The sequence below is a fragment of the Lytechinus variegatus genome, chromosome 2 (genome assembly GCF_018143015.1).
Source record: "Lytechinus variegatus isolate NC3 chromosome 2, Lvar_3.0, whole genome shotgun sequence".
In the NCBI taxonomy this organism is placed as follows: domain Eukaryota; kingdom Metazoa; phylum Echinodermata; class Echinoidea; order Temnopleuroida; family Toxopneustidae; genus Lytechinus; species Lytechinus variegatus.
Window position 1 is genome coordinate 61,321,083 of NC_054741.1, and position 15,441 is coordinate 61,336,523.

At 36.6% G+C, this 15,441-nt stretch overlaps 1 protein-coding gene across 3 annotated transcripts in view; it reads left to right on the forward strand.

The window, feature by feature from the left end:
- The window catches only part of LOC121408541, a 63,011-nt gene extending 48,553 nt beyond the window's left edge, over nucleotides 1-14,458 (forward strand). For all 3 annotated transcript variants that reach the window (XM_041600033.1, XM_041600035.1, XM_041600034.1), the window contains exons 5-15: nucleotides 264-514; nucleotides 1,708-1,905; nucleotides 2,627-2,732; nucleotides 3,657-3,785; nucleotides 4,873-4,919; nucleotides 5,603-5,749; nucleotides 6,246-6,306; nucleotides 7,252-7,391; nucleotides 7,708-9,104; nucleotides 9,789-9,944; nucleotides 10,519-14,458. In XM_041600033.1, coding sequence (XP_041455967.1) covers nucleotides 264-514; nucleotides 1,708-1,905; nucleotides 2,627-2,732; nucleotides 3,657-3,785; nucleotides 4,873-4,919; nucleotides 5,603-5,749; nucleotides 6,246-6,306; nucleotides 7,252-7,391; nucleotides 7,708-9,104; nucleotides 9,789-9,944; nucleotides 10,519-10,964 — 3,078 coding nt within the window. In that variant the 3' untranslated portion in view covers nucleotides 10,965-14,458. The remainder of the gene's footprint in view (nucleotides 1-263; nucleotides 515-1,707; nucleotides 1,906-2,626; nucleotides 2,733-3,656; nucleotides 3,786-4,872; nucleotides 4,920-5,602; nucleotides 5,750-6,245; nucleotides 6,307-7,251; nucleotides 7,392-7,707; nucleotides 9,105-9,788; nucleotides 9,945-10,518) is intronic.
- The last annotated feature ends 983 nt before the right edge of the window (nucleotides 14,459-15,441 follow it).

A 15,441-nucleotide genomic window follows, 5' to 3' on the forward strand; every position in this document is an offset into this window, starting at 1 on the left:
CCATGAACATTCGATTTGTGTTTTTGCCTCCAGACAGGAAGTTGATGAGAGTATAATCATATTGTTCAAAATTTTGCACCATTTCCTAGAATCAATGGGTAATGGAAAAGAATGCTTAAGTCTTCCTGGGATGTTGAATAATATAAATATATTCCCGGCTTGCCCCCAGTTTAGTAAAATTGCATATTTGTTCCAAAAAATTTAAATATTATAAAAAGGTTTAAAACTCCCTTTCTAAATTTCACCCCCCCCCCATATTACAGGCTGTAAGGCTGGAGTCCTCTTCAGACAACTTCATCCGTTACATGGTCCTGGTGTCCTGCTTGGACACCCATCAGAACACCGAGGAGACCATCATCCTTGGCGTGGACATCATCCAGGACAAGGCTACCATTGGATTGGTTCTACCCATCTGGGCCGATAGCATCATCCACATGGGTGGGGATGGTGGCTTCTCGGTGACGACAGGAGAGAAGATCAACGTCTTCAAGCCGGTGTCTATACAGGCCATGTGGTAAGCAGAGACCTTTGATGACCTTGTACCTTGAGGACACACATTGCTTCCAATTGTGCCTCTTGATGCTGTGTACTTTGGCCCTGTAATATAAAACTTAATGATTAAATGCAGGGCTGCATTTGAAAAACAGCTCCATAATCAATTACTAAGTTTCATGTTAATGGCCCCTGAAAGTATTTACCTCTTACCTTCTTTTTGGAAAACAGAGCCCCTTTCATGCAAGTGGAAACAGTTTCCTTCAAGCGCTCTCTTGACCAAAGCCATATGAAGAGTATTTTCCGAATCAAGTAGATTTCCCAGTAGGTACATAGTTTTCTGCCTAATAAGTGCGCAAGAGTGTGCATCTGACACTGTCTAATCAAATATTGAATAAATATGTCTCTTAAATTCTTATCTTACGTACCAATCTTGTCATGATCAGTTGCTTTTTGCCTTAGGGTGGGTGACTCTTTACAGCTTTTCTCAGGTTATATAGGGTGACAACACTGGATGGAATAATCATCTTGGAAGGGGTGCTGTTTCAAAAAGTCTTTGAAAAATTATGCATGACATTACAATGACTTGATCATTATTTTGTGCTGAATGAGATACGCCAAATCTCTTGTGTGTCTTAATCAAGTGGAAGTGAGTTCTCCATTTATACCTCTCAACGTGAGCTGATGAGAATTCGAATGATGAAGCATCCGATTTAGTACCCATGAACATTTTCCATTTTTGTTTAAGTCATGCATGTGTTAAAGATTTGTCTTTAGCACATACCCCCACACCTCCCAAATGGAGCCAACACACCGTCTCACAACCAGGATGTCGGTAGTTCAAACCCCGGCCACGTCAGACGACGTCAAAATATGGGAGTTGCTGCTACCTTATTTGGCATTTAACGATTGAAGGGATAGAGCCTCGTCAATCTGGCGCTGTACAGCAGCTGCAGGGCCCACGATCAGTTGCGCAAAGCAAATTTTTTGAGTATTTCATTTCATGTATATTTTGAAAATTGGAAATATGGATTTTCATGATCATCTTTCATCAGTATCTTGTAGAGTTCATAACAATTTAGACCTCATCTCTTGATCTCTCTTTCTCTGGCCTCGCTGCTTCGATTTTCCTCCCTCCATCCCTCCATCCTCTCTTTCTCTCTTGGTCCCCCTACTCTTCTCCCCCCTTTCACCATCTGCCCCCATCCCTCTCAGGTCTGCATTACAAGCCTTGTACAGGGCCTGTGACTTGGCTAGAGCGCACAACTACTTCATTGGAGGCCTTCATATGACGTGGATAGGCTACTACCAAAGCAGCATCTCCTCACCTTACTACTGCCTCAAGGAATGGGAGTACTTACCAGACATGATATCACCACAGAGTGATGAGATAAACTACCTCTACAACAGAGAGTGAGTCAACAGCCGCCATTTTGACTGAGTCTCATTGAAGGCATTCTTGACCCCTTTGATATAATGGTGATGATGATGATGAATAGGATTTGTAAAGTAATGTGTCTATTGGATGTGAATATTTACCAGACATGATATCACCATAGAGTAATAAGATGAACTACCTAGAACAGAGAATGATTTCTTAGACACTATGTTGTCTGTGTCACTTTGAAAGCCATACTTGATCTCTATCAGTAATTCATATCATGCAGAAATGTTGTGGTGTAGTGGTTCTGACTCTTGCCTTGCAATTATAGGGACAAATCCCACCACAGCACAAGCTCTCTTTAGCAAGAGTTCGAATCCTCTGGTTGAGTTTGCATTTATATAATTTACTCACACTTTCACAAATAAGACTGATTTTTAAATCCTTTGGATAGTGCGGTACTACTACAGAAAAACCTGTGATCAATGAACAGACATATATGCCTGTAGCATCATAGGATTAAAGTAGAGTAAAGACCTAAGTTTTAGACCTATGGCTTTAGCATTTATAATGGTTAGTGGGATTCGGTATTTACTAATGGTGTATCCTGATGAGAAATTGTTGGCTTCATGGTTGTATTAGACTGCAGTGTTTGTGAAACCTGCCACCTCCCTCCACACACACACACACTCACTTTCATTGCATATCCGTAATTGTTAACAGTCTCATTCTTTCTCTGTTTGAACTGTCTAGTGGTCGGTACTGTCCTACAGAAGATGAGCTGACCAGAAGATTTATATTCGTCAAATTAAAAGAAGTTATGATCCAATGTGACCTTGAAGCCGTTACCTCAAGAATGGTAAGAATGCAACATGATAGCTTTTAAATCCTAAATTTAGATTTTTGTTTTGTGAGATAAGGGAGGATGCAGTTGATAGCATGTTCAGAATTGAAAATTTATAAATCATAATTTCTCTCCAGAGAAAAATGCTTCTATTCTGCAGATAGTTATGTGATCAGGGACCCCAATACCCAAATTCCAAACTTCAAAGGTGGTTTTGAAAACCATCAATTGAACCTATGGTTTATGCAGATTTCATGTAGAAATTATGCTTAATTTACAGCGCTTATTGACAAATGTCCAGTGCTGATGCACGCTTTTTGCCATAATGCGCCATATTGACGCCTGTTGCCATTAGTACGCTATTTTTTCATGAGTCCACTGTTTCGAATGAGTCCACTCTTCAAAACAGTAAACTCATGAATAAAATAGCGTACTTAACCGTAGCAACAGGCATCCGTTTGGTGCACTGTTACAAAAGCGTGCATCAGTATTGGACACTTTTTATACATGAATAATCCATGGGTTCAACCAATGGTTTCTAAAACCACCTTAGAGAGTAGACAGGAATACACTTTTTAGTTAAAGATCTATCCTGAAAACAAAGAGAATATAGGCTTCAAAATTGTATGTAACTTGTTACTAATGGATGGCCCACTCAAAAATGAGAAACTAATGAAATCCATCTTGTTCATTGTTTTGGACAAGTATCAATCTAATTACCTACCTCGTTTTCAATTAATGGGGGTTCAAAGTGAAAGAAATATTCAGGTCTTCACAAAGTAGAACTAATTGCATCTGATCCCTAACAAGACAACAAAATATGTAGTATGAAAGAAATTTATCAAATATATCACTTTTCCATTTTTTCTCACACCTTCCTTCATTCACACACTTCTTTCCTTCCTTCTATAACTCATCTATTATCTTTGTGTCTTACAGGTCAGGAGTAGTCTGGAGAGAGAGATAGGCAAAGACTTAAAGGAGTACAAGCAATTCATCGATAAACAGATCCTTCTTATCTATGGCCAACTAGACTCTGCTACAAAAATATTTGATCATATATACTTGGTAAGTAGCCTTGTCGAAAAGGGGTGCTCAGGTCTGAAAAATAAATTACGTAAATAGATAAAGTACAAAACCTACAATTTCAATAAAATGTGCTGAAAAATAACAAAGTATTGTTATGTGTATGCTTTAATCCTATCTAAGCCGGGGTATTTTGGGAGTTCATATGGCCGGGGGGGGGCTCCCAGCCCCCCCCTAAGATCTCGGCCGTCGACCACGCGATCGCGCCGAAAATTGGCACACGGGTTGCCTTGGACATAATCTACAAGATTGTATAGGTATTAATTTCATGCGAATCGCTATTAAGTGATTATGCTAATTTATGCGTAATTAGTATGCGAAATCATACTTTTTCCTCTAACTCCCTAAATAAAGCTCCAAATGTACTATTTTTTGGTATAGAAACTCTTTGTGGTGTTCTTAGCAAGTATACATGAAAAAAATTGCGATATCAAATCATTTTCTTATGTATTATATTGTTTTTTGCAATTTCTTATGTATTTCTTTGGGGTTTTTTTTACCTTTTGTTTTTCATTGTTTTTTCAATGAAATTTGTTGAAGATTCTTCTGTGATCATAAAAAGCACAAAATAGATTCATTTAGACCAGCAAAACTAAAAATAATCATGCATTTATGAATTTTGGTTCATTTTGGCAAAACACAATTTGCATTGACTTTGTACACGAAATCACATTTTTGAGCAATTTTCAGTCTGACATGCACTTACATAATGTTGCGTGATTTCCGAATGTTCTCAAAAGTTGCGCAAGACTTGCAAGTAAAAAGTCAACGAGCGGCGCTGAAAATCTGCGTGGCGTACCTCCGAGGCCCCCCCGGCCTAGATAGGGTTAAGTTATTTCTTTGAAAGAAATTTGTGTGTTGTCATAAATAATGCAATGAGTAAGATTAGGATGTCACATTCCCTCATTCATTTTTATTCTTACATGTATTGTAATCGTATGGTACTTGCACTGTTTAACTATGATTTGATAAATATATCATTTCTATTTTGCTAACCATTTATATATTGAAATCAACATCATACAATACTTGTATATTTTAATAATTTCTTTTTTGTCTCAATCTTCAGGGTTCTGAGTGGAATGCCACTGATTTAGATGAATTAGAGGAACATGGGTAGGTTGTTTTCTATTGCAACTTTTTCTATTTTCCTTGTTGGGTTTTACTGATTTCAAGTCCCAAGTTTGTCACGTTATAAGTTTGCAACAGTTTGAAGAACAAATTTTGAGCAAACCTTAACATGTACAAATATTGAAATGAATATTGTACTGTGTAAATTTGATTATTGTAAAGAATTTATTGTGATTTTGAAATTTTGGTGCCACTCTTCCAACCAGTAAATATAAATATCTCTGAGTAATACTTAAAAACACATTCTTTATCCTAGCTTGAAGTAGATACTCGCAAACAAAATAACTACCTTAAGATTAAACATCTTAATCTCAGTACATTTTACTGCGTTACAGCCATTGCATGGATGTAGCGTTTGATGTAACAGTGGTATCAATTTTAAATTTCAATTTCGATTTCAGTTGAGTTTTGAACTCCAATTTCAGTTTCCTCCCAGAATGTTTTCAGCATTACAATGTGAGCCTGTTTGATGTGGATGAGAACCCCTTGAATCACTGAATGTCATCTACAATTTGAATTTGGATTTGCATTTGAATTTGCATTTGAATTTGCATTTGAATTTAAATATGAATTTGAATTTGAATATGAATTTGAATTTAAATTTGAATTTGAATTTTAATATTGAGTTTGAACTAATCAGTATCAAATGTTTGTGTATCTTTCAACAGAGTTGGTTATATCTTGAACATCACCAAAGAATGCGACAACTTCTTCCCGGAGCGTTTCCAGTATTACAATGTGCGCCTGTTTGATGACGTGGAAGAAAACCTCTTGAATCACTGGAATGCCACCTACAAATTTCTCTCTAAAGCCAAGTGAGTTTCTCTCTCACAGTTCTGGGGGCTGTTTCACAGAGCTATTTTTAGAGTTATGATTGACTTTACGAGTGAATGTCATATGCTTGTTTGCTGTATTAGCCTCTTTATCATTTTGATTGGCCTCAGTTGTAATATGTGATGTGTTTCATGAAACTTGTTACAATAACAAATGTGCAATAACAATTTTAAGCTTCTGAAATCAATTGATTTGATTTGATTGGTCATGACATGATCAAAAATCAATATTTCCTGATGAGGGTTTATCTTCCTACTTTTAATTGTGCCAAATGACACTGTCTTGATCAGAAAAGCAGTTTACAGGGGCTCTTTTCTAATTCATGAGGGTTATTATTGGCATGGGGGAGGGGTGGATCACCCTATAATCCTGTATCCTTTTTTGCCTGGTCATCATCTAATTCTGGTTGGACACATACTATTAAGTGCACAAGGAGTAACTGCAACATTGATGTTTTTGTGGTTTTCTAATTTACAGAGAGGCAGGCTCAAAAGCTTTGGTTCACTGTAAGATGGGTATCAGTCGATCTGCTTCAACGGTAAGCACCATGTTATATATACATTGCAATAGACATCTAATGACAGCACTGGAACCAGTGGGGAGGGGGCACAACCGGCCCTTGCCCCCCTTTTGAAAGGCACAATTTAAATTTGTAGTGTAGAAATGCTGTGAAAACACAAGTGTACCCTCCCCCCTTTTGAAAGTAAAGACATTTTGTCAAATTGTTCTTCATGAAAATATGACCCCCATGGAAAATCCTGGATCCGCCTATGAATGACAGGGTTCTATGTCACAAAGAATTAAAGGGAAATTTCATCCTCATGTAAAGTTGGTGTTGATAAAGCAGAAAAACAAAAGGGTAGATATCACCGTTTTATGATCATTTTTGTCTCGCCTGAACGAAGTTCGGCACAGAATTAGTAATCACCTGTTGGTCTGTTAAACATTTTTTTGTTCAACTTGCTCTCACTTCTTTATTTTTGCATCAATTGTGTTCATTCTTGATACATATGATCCTTTGGTAATACCGCATGTAAGTCTATGAGAATGATGCAGTCAAAGGTCATCTAGGGGTCAAAAGGTCAAGTTTTTGTGCTACTTGTTTTCATTTCATCTCAAAGTGACTTCAAAGGCTATTCATAATGTGCCTGTAAACATGTTGATATAGTACATATCACTGCCAAATGCTTCGCTATATGCAGAGAAGTGATTGCTGTAATGGGATGCAATCACCAGAATTATAACCAAACTGATGTGATTCTTCCAAAGATTACGTGCATGGGACGATGCCCGCATTTCTGGCAAGACAATGTCGCCAGCTATTTTTATATTTTGAAAAGGAGGTCATTGAAGAGTAATGCCTTGCAGTGGACCATTATTTTTTTATGTTCTTCATGAATATATGAAGGATGGACATTGATAGACAGCTCGTAATAGTTATTTCTATCTTTTCCACTATTTTTGTTCATCTTTGATTCGATAGGTGATAGCGTATGCCATGAAGGAGTATGGGATGACGTTGGAAGATGCTCTGGCCTTTGTCAAAGCCAAGCGACCTATTATCAGACCCAATGAAGCCTTCATGAAGCAGCTACAGGTCTATGAAGGTATCCTAGAAGCAAGGTTAGTCTCAAATAGTTTGGAACTTCTTCAGTCCTTTGGGACTACGTGCATTTCAAAGTTTGACTTGGAGTCACTTTGGCAATACAGAAACTAGCACTATTCATGAATGCACTTTCCCTCTTAAAACTACATCCCATTTTTTAGAAGACTTGGTCAAAGGAAAATTGATTGGGGGATCGACTACTTAAATTTGTAGTTACATGTTTGATTTTAATGTTTTGTCAGCTTGTAACTCACCTCACCATTCATTTACACCATAGTAACTTTTCTGTCGATAGATACTTGTTCATATATATTTTTTTTGGTCTTACTCTAGCCGTCAGAGACACAGAATGTTTCGGTGTAAATCGGAAAGTTCTCTTAGCCGTAGTGAATCCGCTGAGTGCCTGACAAGTGGCAAGCCTCAAGACTCTGGCTCTACTGAAGATCTCGCACCCCGTGGTATACCCAGAAACAAGTCCTTCTCTGTCAAAGAGAGAAAGAAAAAGATAGAGGAGCTGGACTCTCCCGAGGGGGCAGTCGGAGGAGGTCCTTCATTTTTCATTGGACCTGATCCTACTCATCTCGGAGCAGGCAAATATGTGATGGGCACCAGTGAGCCACGCTCCAAGGGTGCTGTTGGTGAGGACAACGGCGACAGCGATTGTGACGACATCCAGGTCTTGGTCCCCCGGACGGTCAGACCAAGTTCCATTGTGAAACTGCAGAAGGAAGGGGCACTAGCCTCAGGAACTGTCCCTTTTGTTGTTGCAACTGAACCCGAAGTGATGCCATTGACAGTACTTCCTTCCAACGAGCCACCAGTTAGTAGTGAGGTGGTCGACACGGTGGAAGGCTCCAGCATGGAAGATACTATGCTGAATACCAACAACAACAGCGCAAATGAACTTTCATTAGACGGATCCGAGGAGGAAACGTACCAGAAGATATGTGTGAAGTCTAAGATTACCGAGATTGAGAGTAGCGTGATGGGTGCAGTGGATTCAACAAAGGAAGGTGAGGATCTAGAGGAAAGTGATGTAGGAGCCTATAAAAGGGAGTCCATTCCTTGGAATCCTGGAACAGTACTACGGCAGAAACAGGAGTTGGAGGAGAAGATGAGGGACGGGAGTCCGACATCGTCTGTGTCAATGAAGTTTGATTGCGAGGTAGAGGAAGAAAGTGAAGAAGAGAAATCGGACATTCAAGTTGTTTCAATTGTTGATGAGCTGGCCTCATCTGCGGCAGGAAGCATGCAAGGTTGCTCTACGGCTTCACCAGAAACAAAACATGAAGTCAGAAATATAAATAGGACTGATAATGGACAGTGTGAAAAGCTACAAGATTGTAGCGTGGACAATGCAGAAAATTCCTCAGCACCTATGGATATAGCTGAAGCAACAGGCAACCATAGATCGTCTGTCTACACCACTTCTGGTGAAGAGATCCAGCTTTCGATGGGCTTGGTGGAGCGACATAAGAGAGAATTTGAGCAGAAGAAAGCAGCAGAGGTACTCCAGCAGGATACTGAGACCGATGCTGCAGTGGACAGTGCAACGGCTTCTCCCAGCCGTGATAGGAGCAGTCCTAGAGTGTGTGATTCCATGCTGGAAGAAGGAATGGAGGTTGATGAAGGAGGTTGCATCTCAACAGCCTATCCAGACGAAGGAAGTCGCTGGAAGGTTGGAGATGTCAGAAGGCACACTATGGAACTTGAAGAGAGAATGGAGCTGGGTAAGTCATTTGATAGACTGGGGGACATTTCATACAGCTTTTTGTAAGTTTCCCTTTATAAATGACTGGTGACCCTTTCTTGTGCTAAGAGATATCTTCTCACGTCTTCCAGTAATGTGTAAAATAAACCACCCTGGGCCCGTACTCATAAAACCTGAATAAGTATAATCATCTGATTACATAAACCACAGTACACAAGTAAATGGTTACTAGACTAATTTGTTAAAATTTGATTAATATGGGCCCTATTTGATACCAGTTCCAAATATGCATATATTTTTCAAGTAATGGCCGATTTTGACAACCTGAAAGCTTTCCTGACCTTGACATATGTGATGTGAATTATATTTTCCCATGACATATGTTGTGCTCAGAAGGAGGCAAGATGCAATTTGATAGATAATGAGGAAAATTCGAAAAAAATTTGTACAAAGCAAATGGAGTTTTCCACCAAATCAGCTATTTTGAAGCATATTTGCCAATTTGAGGATCCTTTCCATTGGTTTCGTCAGACATAGCATTAAGCTATGTTACCAAACTGGATTCCAAACATTTTAGCTTATTTATTATTAACAAGTTTGGGGAATTCTCTTTGCATAGGCGGATGCAGATTTGACTCTATATAACCATAGTATTCTTTGATTAGTCATCCTAATGATTTACTGGTTTTATTTCAACTCACAGCATCTTCGCCCAGTCCCACCAAGAAATCGGCATTCCGGCTTGATCGCGATGGAGATGATCAATCGGGGCTGACCAAGGAGGAGTTGAAAAATATCCAAGAGATGGACATTCCTGTGAGATCGTCTAGTCCTGTAGGTGCAGCCCTAGAGAAGAAAGGTTAGTGTCCCTTCAGGTGCTACGAGCATAAACATTTCCCCCATATTGAAGCACTTTTAAAAAGTCATAAAAAATAAGGGTGAAGGTAGAGGGACTGATGTTTTGCAACCAGTTGGTAGGAAATGTATTTGACATTTCATATCTGCCCAGAAAAGGCTATGTTAACTGGCTCATTTCGAAAAATTGATCAATGTAATAAGAAAAAAATGAAATAGATATCTTTCATCACCTAAAACAGTAAAATAGCCCTAATTTTTCCACTGATTAAATAGTTCCAAAAGCTGAGTGATTTTTCTTCACTATTTGGGAAAAGGAAGTTCAGTGCTTGCCCTTCCTAAAATCAGTGTTAGATGACAAATCATGTGCATACACTTTTGTCAATCAGCTATGTCATATCAAAATTCTTTGGAATGGGTTGGGTCAAATAAATATTGTTTGTCTGTCTGTTATGATTACGCTCAAATAATCTCTCAATAGAATTTGAATTATGTAAACATATTTGAATGTATGACATTGTTTTGACAACAATTTTCATTCAAATTTTATTTTGTATGTTTTTCCTTTGTTTTAACAGAGGAATCAGAAGGTATGATGGGCGTTGCTGAACAAGTCCATAAGTTAGAACTCAAAAGATGTCGTTCCATAGCAAAGATGTCCGATGAGAAAGTCAAAGCTCTGAGATCATCTATTGGAGTGACTGATGAGAAAAAGCCTGTCGCCAAACCTAGCTCGTCCATAGAAGCTGCATGCAAGTCAGTGGAAGACGGACCTCTAGTTGAACTGAAACCAGACATGGTTAGACTCTTTACCAGTCACTTAGGAGAAGGGGCTGCACTAGACCAAAAAGCCAAGGAAGAGAGGAAAACGCGCAAGAGTGAATCGGACAAGGAATCTACAAGCTCCTCACAATCGAAGGTCAAATCGCAGCATGGCCCCTCCCATCCGTTGAACAAGCTTGCACGAGGGGGTGCAGGAGGGCGGGGCACTAGTGGACGAGGGAAATTTTATAGTACCATGTGATATCATTGTCTTCCATCCGTTGATCAAAAGTGCTCTGTTAAAGTGTGTGTCTTACTGTGTACATGTAGCTCTTTCGTGTAGATTCCTTTTGATCAGCTTTATACTGTAAAAATCAATGTGTGAACACATTGAAGCTTTTTATTCTGGAAATGTAGCAGAAATAAGGTGGCATGAATTGGGTGGAGTCATGCACAATGTTTGTGAATGCTAGGAGATCAATTATGAATTAGTTTCTGTCTTTCTGCCATTTTCTCTTCTTTTCATACTTTTAGGATGCAAACCAAGCTTAAGATAAGCATCAATACACTCAATATTTTAAGAAACCAAGTTTTGAATTTTCGTCCATTCATCAAAGTAATAATTCGGATTTGATTTTATCATTCATGACTCCTGCAGACAGGCAGTCTCCCTTAAAAACAGATTCTCACCAATATGGTTTCACAATTGTAATAATGTTTGATTCTTTTAAAGCACATGACACAAGATTGTCCTTATCACTTAAGAGAAAATACGTTTGGCTTATTGGCTTAACAGATTGTTAGACTTAACTTTTGTGAAGCACCCTCAATTTTCCTTGGATCTCCTACGTCTCAACACAATACACCAAAGAGTACCAACATTATGCATTACCCTGTTATCAACATTGTTTCTTCATTGATCATAACATGTGATGGTGTCTTGTGAAGATCACTGTTATTTATTTAACAAGAACGTGTGATGGTGTTTTATGAAGAGAACTTCTCGTGGGAAATTTTAGAGGTTTTAGTCATACATATTGTGTATGAATCAGACCCTGGATCTTGTTGTTGTCCTCTTTTTCGTCATCTACATTTTCTTTCTCATCTTCCTCCTCTCCCTTCTTCTGTTGCTTATTCTTCACGTTGCTCTCTCCTCTTCTTTCCTTAAATTGTACTCTAACTTTTTATTCTTCTTAATCTCAACCTTTCTTTCTTCTCTTCTTCCTTTCATTCATTGTATTTAAATTTTAACTTCTTTTTTTTCTTGTCAAGGTGCTTCAAATTTATCTGAATGTCTAAATCTTCCCTCTTTTATAGCTGCTTTCTGTAACATGTAAATCCTTTTAACTGAAATTTATAGAAACTTGAATGAAATATTAGTTGTGTTAGATGTTAGTTGGCTTTCTTCAGACTTTTCTCTTGAACTCTGTCACATAGATTATGTGAAACAAAAAAAATACGCATTTTGAGAGGGTCATGTGAGAATTCTATGATAGCATAGATCTTGTAGATTTGGGATTTAATTGTTAATCTTGGAATCCATAGGCATTTAGGAGATATCCACTGCTTAGGACAAGATAATTGAAAATTAGGAAGAATGAAAATGTTTGTATTTTTTTCTATGATGTATTGGAAAGTGAGATTTTGACAAGAGATTCAGTTTGATCTAATGCAAAAAGATTTAAATGTTGAATGATTGCTTATTATGCTTTTCATGTAAGCCTGAGCTAGAGTACCATTGATATTTCATTTTCTGATTTAGCTTTTTGTTTAAGGTTCGAGTGTAAATGATGCATCTGTCCATGTCGGTGTAATGCTTTTGTCAAGTGAATTTGATATTTTCTATTATCATTTTACATTAATCAAAAGCAGGAATTAGACCCATTGACATTCATATTACTACATATTTTAATAACGTAGGGATAGAATTTTGACAAATGATAAGAATATTTATCATCTTAATCTAGTACATGTTTTGTTATTTGTGTGTTTTTAATGAATAATACATAACAATTTATAGCAATAATCTAATATTAATGACATTTACTATATTTAAAAAAAAGATGATGCATGTTCTTTATAAAACTGAATTGACCATATATATTGTAATGCAACTCATTTTAATAATCCTGATCTTCTTAAACACTTCAGATCTAGATAAAACAAGATAGTCAAGAATAAATGATGATAAGAGACCAATGTTTTTTCTAGTCTTGGACCAAAAAGCTGATGTTATACCCAATTAAGTACTTTCCATCTTCATATTTTCATGCCATGTATTAATTGAATAACTCTTGAATCTTTCTTTCATTTCTGCATCCTTTATGAACATATTTCGTAAGATGTTACTTTCAAGTGCAAACCTCTGTCCAATGAATAAGTTTATTGTCAAAATAGCTAAAAACTTGCCTCCATTTTAATTTTAAATTTTCAATATAAAATAGATCAGGTTTAATGGGAAATTTATGAAAACTTTAAGTATTAACCTATGGGGGGTATTATTACTTTTGGAAATCTGTTTTCCTATCAAAATTTGGTTTCTTGCAAGATACAAATCTAATGGACAACCCCCTTCTCTCTCTCCTCCCCCCTTTTCACTTTGCTGGTCACCCCTAGGGCAGCATTTCATGAAACAAATGGTGATTTTCATTGACTGTTGTTATAAGCTACTGAATCTTTGCATCTGATTGGCTCAGAACAAGCTAGTCAGTCAAAAGGACTTTTTCTTTCATGACACGTTCCTCAGATATGTGTCATTTTTCAATTTTCACCCTCCTTGCAATGTTTCAAAGACTGATATTCATGATACCGTTTCTATATTCATATGTTCTCTTTTCTATAAAATCTTGCCAAATATAAAACATACTTCAATTTTTGCTTCCTTATATTATATATAAACCCCCTTCTCGTAACAGTTTTTATGATTGTATTTATTAGCTATTTTATAAAAAAAGAAAAATCTTATGTTATATGTTTCATTATGAATATACACGTTTATGTCAAGATTACATATTGATATGTTCCATTTATTGGTCGTGGTTGTATATATACATCATTGAAAGACAGCCATATGCTATTGTACATAGATAGATTTTGTTTATTTTGTTACTGTATCATATATGTTGTATATATTTATAATGTCCATTATAAAATCTGTATAATTTTATCCGACTGATATTTGTTTTCTTTTTTTATTTGTATCATCATTTTGCCCCCACCCAAGACACTTGTTTTGAATTTCAATGTGATAATTAGATCATTTCACAATATAAAATATTTGTTTAAATGCAAAATGCATTTTTGTGTATTGCTGAATACGAGGGATACCATACATCAGTTAAAAATACATGGATGTATATTTAAGCATAACAAATATGTACTGGTAGTTCATGCATTCCAAACATTTGCAAGTTGGATTCTTCTTATTAAAATACATGTACTTCTTTTTCTTTTTGATGGTGATTTCTGATTGTCCAAGGTGTATTTTTAAGGAGGATGGTGATACAGGATAGGAGTTAGTGTTGCCACAGGTGTTTTTTTTTCCTGAGTGATGCGAGTAGTTGGATAAGGGTTTGGGATGCAGAAATGTTTGAGATAAGTGTTTATATTTGGCTTAACGCACAGAATATCCACAGTCCTGAGCAAATGTCATTGGAATAAATGAATCCTGAAATTAGCAGGGGACATTTAAATATCTGTCATCATTTTGGCATTGCTCTAAATATGCCTTGTAGGCTGGTGCATTTCTTTACCAAGTGACTCAAAATAATAATGATTATAGTGTCTATATCAACGATTATATCAATTATGATGACAATATCAATTTGTAGTGCATACAGATGTAAAATGAACCAAAAAAAAATCCCTTTTCAGTATAAAACTAATTCTCAAGTATGGAATGGGACAACAATTTTAGGATATAATCTTTGTATAGGTTTCCCAAATGCAGTGACTGATTTTTTTAAGATCATTCTTCAAAGGAACTTTATTAAAGGTGAAGTCCACCCCAGAAAAATGTTGATTTAAATAGAGAAAAATCAAACAAGCATAATGCTGAAAATTTCATCAAAATTGGATGTAAAATATGACAGTTTAATAGAATATTGCTTATTTTTCACAAAACAGTGATATGCACAACTCAAATGAGACAGTTATATTGTTTGAATTATACAATATTTATTTTTTTATAAATTTGACAATAAAGACCAACTTGACTGAATCATGTAGTATTAAACAATGCTCATTCCATGTGTTCAGGGAGGAATTAATTGTTGTTTCACATGACAATGTGGAGAAAAATAGAATATTCCCTATTTCATATAATAAAATACAAAAGAAATAGTGAGTGGATGACATCATCAGTCTCATTTTGATACCCACCTAAATGCGCATATAACTGTTTTGTGAAATTAAGCAAAATTTTGATATGTCATAACTTTCTTATTTTACATCCGATTTTGATGAAATTTTCAGTGTTATTCTTGTTGGATTTTTCTCTTTTTATTCAAATCAACTTTATGTTGACATGGACTTGTCCTTTAAGGAAAAATATATTATATTGGGGACCAAAGCCGATTGACAGTAACTCACTACATGATAATAAGTTTGGAATGCTTGAATGAATAGGCCAATATAATTCACAAGATTGGACCTTGATTCCAAAACTTAAATAGGCTCTTCAAATTTGATTCTGTTGAGCTATTCTTCTAACTTTATATTTCAGTCCAAGTTTTATGTCA